The sequence below is a fragment of the Tupaia chinensis genome, unplaced genomic scaffold (assembly GCF_000334495.1).
Source record: "Tupaia chinensis unplaced genomic scaffold, TupChi_1.0 Scaffold000492_1, whole genome shotgun sequence".
NCBI lineage: Eukaryota > Metazoa > Chordata > Mammalia > Scandentia > Tupaiidae > Tupaia > Tupaia belangeri.
The window spans coordinates 732612-737648 of record NW_006160004.1 but is presented as its reverse complement, the minus strand read 5'-3'; the positions used below and the strand labels follow the sequence as shown (position 1 = coordinate 737648).

At 44.3% G+C, this 5037-nt stretch overlaps 1 protein-coding gene across 1 annotated transcript in view; it reads left to right on the top strand.

The window, feature by feature from the left end:
• Nucleotides 1–5037, top strand: part of UMODL1 (uromodulin like 1) — a 74451-nt gene that overhangs the window by 16281 nt on the left and 53133 nt on the right. Inside the window, exon 6 of the mRNA XM_027774891.1 lies at nt 4462–4648. Coding sequence (XP_027630692.1) covers nt 4462–4648 — 187 coding nt within the window. The remainder of the gene's footprint in view (nt 1–4461; nt 4649–5037) is intronic.

The following is a 5037-nucleotide window of genomic DNA, read 5'->3' as shown; positions in this document are numbered from 1 at the left end:
ATGATAACAGCTCACACACACACACACACACACACACACACACACACACACACATAAGGATATTTATAAATACCATATATTATAGCATTTATTAATATACCATGTGGTAATGAAGTAATAGTGTGAACAATATCAAGTATTATTATAACACTATAAATTAACTATACTATTAAATTATATATTTTAGTATATATTATATATAATAATCCATTATGTAGTGTGTGTATATAGATAGGTAGATAGATATAGCATTATATGTATTATATATTATACTATTTGATATTAATGGTATAAATAGTATGAATAAAATAATGGCGTATTAAAATGTACCGATATAACGTTGACACAGCCTCTGTGGTATAGTCAGTAGTGAACAAGGCTGAGGAACTAGAAGCTACATGTGGACTGTGACTTGAGTCCCCAACCTGTAAGCCTGAAAACTTGGTGTCCAGGATCCTGCTGGGCTGGTGGACTGGAGAAAGGAGATAGCAGCATGACGGAGCCCTGTGGAGGGTGCTACTGTATTGCTCATGTACTCTATCATACGTGTGCGTGCGTGCGTGCGTGTGTGTGTGTCTGTGTGTATAAAGCAGTGAGAACTACAGACTAAATCTGCATCCCGAGTGTAGCTCTTCAAGGCAGGCCTGCTGTGGGGCCCAGGCTTGTTGATCTTGGTCAGCAGGAGGAAGAGAAGTGAGGGGCAAAACTTTGGAAGCACCCAACTGTCCCCAGCACAGGAGTATCTACAGGGAGGAAAATGCACAGTAGCCATGTTGCCTTCCTCATGGGCCTCCTGTCCCCCCTCTCCTCTCTAGTTCTGGATTTTTAACTCTTCAGCATTTGTCCTGTGTAGCTCCCAAGAGGAAGCTGGTGAACTCCTGGTACAACGTGACTGTGCTGGTGAAAATGGACTTTCGGGAACTGGAGAAAGTGGACCCCAGACTCCTGAACCACACACGCCTTCTCTACTCCTTGGTAGGTGAGGATGGGGCACACCTGCACATTCCTTTCCATGCTTGCTGCTCAGGTGGGCCAGGTGTGGGAGCATGGACGGGAACTGGGGGCTGGGGAGGGTGACATCCTCCAGAGGCCTCACAATGATGGACTCTGAACCAAATTTGAGGTATAATTTACATGCAGTAAAATGCACCCAGTTGAAGTGTGGAGTTTGATGAGTTTTGCTATATGTATCCTCGTAAGCCATTCCCTTATGTATAGAGCATGGAATCCTTAAACTTGAGATAATCTGTTACTTAAACAGAAGGGTGTCCTGGTAAAGACCCTGAACCGTGCCCTCTCTAACCTCATTCCCAATCCCTGAAGCTCTAGTTCCTGTTTTATGGAATTCTGCACCATTCTAGAGAGTGCTGGGGGAGGACTCTGGGGAACATGGGGTCTCTACTCTGATGCCCTTTGGGGATATCTCTCTGGTGCATCACAGGGCAGTTAGCAGCATCTCTAGCTCTACACATGAGAAGCCAGAGACATCCTCCTGTTGTGACAACCCAGATCATCTGCAGACATTGCTCACTGCCCTCCAGGGCATAATTGCCCTGACCAAGAGCCACCGATGACACAGTTCAGGCTCTTTGGTATGTCAGCAGCAACTGTCAGTAAGACTCTCATCTGGGGAGTCACCATTAGTCTTGTGGTCTCAGCAATGGTCAGGACTTGGCATCACCCTAAGGTGGCCCCTATATCTATATCTATGGATATCTATGTACATATGAATATATATATGTGGATATATATATATATATAGAGAGAGAGAGAGAGAGAGACGTATGGATATCTATCTATCTATAGAGAGATACGTGTGGGTATATATATATACACACATATATCCATATCCATAAATATATCTGTGTGTGTGTATGTGTATATATATATATATACATATAGTGAATTTCCAGAATGCATGCATGTGCACCAACCAAAAAGAGAGAGAGCAATGAAGAGACAGAGAGAGGGAGAAAGTGCTTCCCCAGTGGTTGTGGTCATGACGTAATCTCTTCCATTTCTCCGTCTTGTTGAGGTTTGGGGCATGTATGCACAGGTGCCTGGCATGTTTTTCAAGCCACCAGGGCCAAAATTTAAGCCATTGTCAGTCATGTGAGATCTGGCTCCCTTAACCATTAGGCCATGGGGCTGGCCCAATGTCTTTGCATATTTAGTTCTTTTTGAATAAGAAGCTCCACATTTCATCTGCACCTTATGGATATGTCCTGCCTGTCCTTCAGGACTCATGGTGTATCTCTCATGTGCCTGGATGTCACGCTGTCAGATTCAGGCTTAGGTTGCTCCCTGGTCTTTGGGCCAGCTGACTGGGTAGGCTGAGAACAGATGGTACACACTCTGGCCTTGTTCTGGGCTGCTGTCCACAGTTTAAGAGGTACTTGTAACCTCACTTTTGTCAAGGTCCCTTTAACTGCCCCAGCAGGGTATGATTTCTGTTTCTTCTTAGCTTGTTGAGGAGCTGTCCAGTTGGCCATGAGAACACAGTTCTGGAGCCTCACTGCCTGGGTTCAAATCCCAGTGTTGCCTTTTGTTGACTATGTGACCCTGGGCAAGTTACTTAATTTTTTTGTGCCTTAGATACCTCCTCCATTAAATAGAAATAACCAGAATACTGCCCAGGACCTTGGCTGTGGAGTGTAAATAGTGCACACTAAAGAACATAAAACAGCTCTTTTTAAAGTTATTATTTTTTTAACATTTGATTGCTATACAACATTTGACTTGTAAAGAGAATTTACCCAACACGAAATACATCTCAGACAAATCCAGTTGAGAATAATATACACGTTAACATCAATAGGTAGTAAACCATTTCTGTGTCCCACAAATGTCTCGCCTCACTGTTTTTTCTCCCTGATCTCCTTCCCTATACTCTTTCTTTCCCCCACCCTCCTTCCACACTGTCTTCAGCATTCATAACTAACAACTCTTAACACGTGGTTTCTGAGATGTTGCAGTGGTCTGCATTGTTTCTTTTTTTAGAATTATTGTATCAACTTTTATTTATTTATATTTATCTATTTTAATTTGACCAGAGAGGGTCAGAATGAGAGAAAGAGAGAGAGAGGAGAGAGAGGGAGAGAGAGGAGAGAGAGAGAGAGAGAGAGAGAGAGAGAGAGAAGGAAAGAGAGAAATCAAGCTATCAGATCCAGGACTTGAACTGTGCCACATAGGAGCCCAACGCCCTTAACCATCACACCAACTGCCAGCCCTAGTCAGTGTTTTAAATATTGTTGTAAACTGCCCGTTTTCTTCTCATCTGTGTAGGTTTTGTTTCTCCAGCCAGATTATTACCTCCCCATGGAGCACACCTGCCTGGCTCAGGATCTCGGCTGTAGCAGGTGCCAGGCTCTGACACTTATTTCTGCTCCTGAATAAAAGGCTCTGACATGGCAGGGGGTGGTTCTCTGTCCTGCCTTCTTAATTATGGGCTGCATCTGCTCCCAATAGGGCCTTCGAAATTATGCTATTGGGGGGATGCTTCCTCTGTGGTTCCCAGTGGAGACCGGGGGATTTGCTGGCAAAATCTGCCTTAGTATTGCATGTCTGGCTGTGTGGTTGCTGATTTGCCAGGCTTCCCAAGGGTCAAGATCCAAGATATTAGGCTGAAATGAAAAGAATTCATATGAAATGAGAAAAGAGAATGTTAAACCTAAAAAAAAAAAAGAAAAGAAAAAAAGTCAGATGGGGACAACGTGAGAACATGGCTTTGATCTCTAATTCTCCAATCCTAATTAATTCTCTCTGTTGTCAACTGCAAACTTGCTGTGATCTTAGCAAGGGTAGGGAAAACTGGGGAAGACTGCTGTATGAGATTCCTGTGGCTACGATACAAAGTGCCTCTGATTGGGGGACTGTGAAATCGGAAATTCACTCTCTCACAGTCTGAGAAGGCCAAAATCAGTGTGTCTGTAGGGCCAGTTCCTCCTGAATCTGCAACAGCTCTCGGCTTCACCTTCTCTCTCATCCTTGCAGATGGCATCTTCTCTGTATGTCTCTTAATGGTGTCCTTCCTCTATATACATTTGGCTCTGTGTCCACCTTCCCCCTTTTTCTGAGAATACCAGTCATATGGCTAAGAACCTGCCCTAATGCCCCTATCTTCACTAGTTACATCTACAGTGTCTGTATTTCCAAATAAGATTACACTCTGAGGTCCTGGGATATGTTCAGTTCCACATATGAATTTTGTGATAGACACAGTTTAATCCATAACAACTGGCATTGCACTAGTATTTATAATTCTGTTTTTCACTTTTATTGCGTTGATCACAGATACAAACGTACTGTAGAAGTTCTAAGACAGAGTGATGTGTGTGTGTGTGTGTGTGTGTGTGTGTGTGTGTGTGTATAATTAATTTCAGCTCCAGGGGACCTCCGTCTTCTCATCTGTCCAAAGGGGGAGCCCCTCTACCATGTGATGATCTATTTCTGGCTTCACAGGTCACCAACTCTATGCAACCCCTGAACTCCACTGTTCATCACCTGCACTCAGCCAGTGGGGACACCTCTACCACAGTGTCGCAGCTGCTGCTGGGCCTGCCACAGCCATTGCCTGTGGCTAATGTCTCTGCCATGCTGGATGATATCACAAAGCGCGTCTATGAAGTGATCAACATCCAGGTGCAAGGTTGTGCTCCTCCCTGGTCCTTTCTTTGGGGTGGGGGCTGCAGCAAGCGACCCAATGGTGAAGTGCAAGGCAGACTCTCAAGTTAGACCACCCTTCAGACTGTGAATGGGGTTAAGTTCAAGAGTGGAGAATAACTGGCTCAAGTGTGTTAATCCCAGAAGTGGGGTGGTCAGACCCATCTTGAGGTCATTTTGCCCAAACTAAATTCAAACTCAAGTTCCCAAGTATAGATTGTGACAGCCTGTTTGGTTTCAACACCACTTTTCTTTTCCCTTTATGGGTCACATGAAAGCAGCTTGTTTCTTTTGCTCATCAGGTCCCTAAATTTTCCTCTTGCCCCTTTCCTGCCCTCACTGAGCACATCCTTGGGCCTAGAAGGCTCTTTCAGC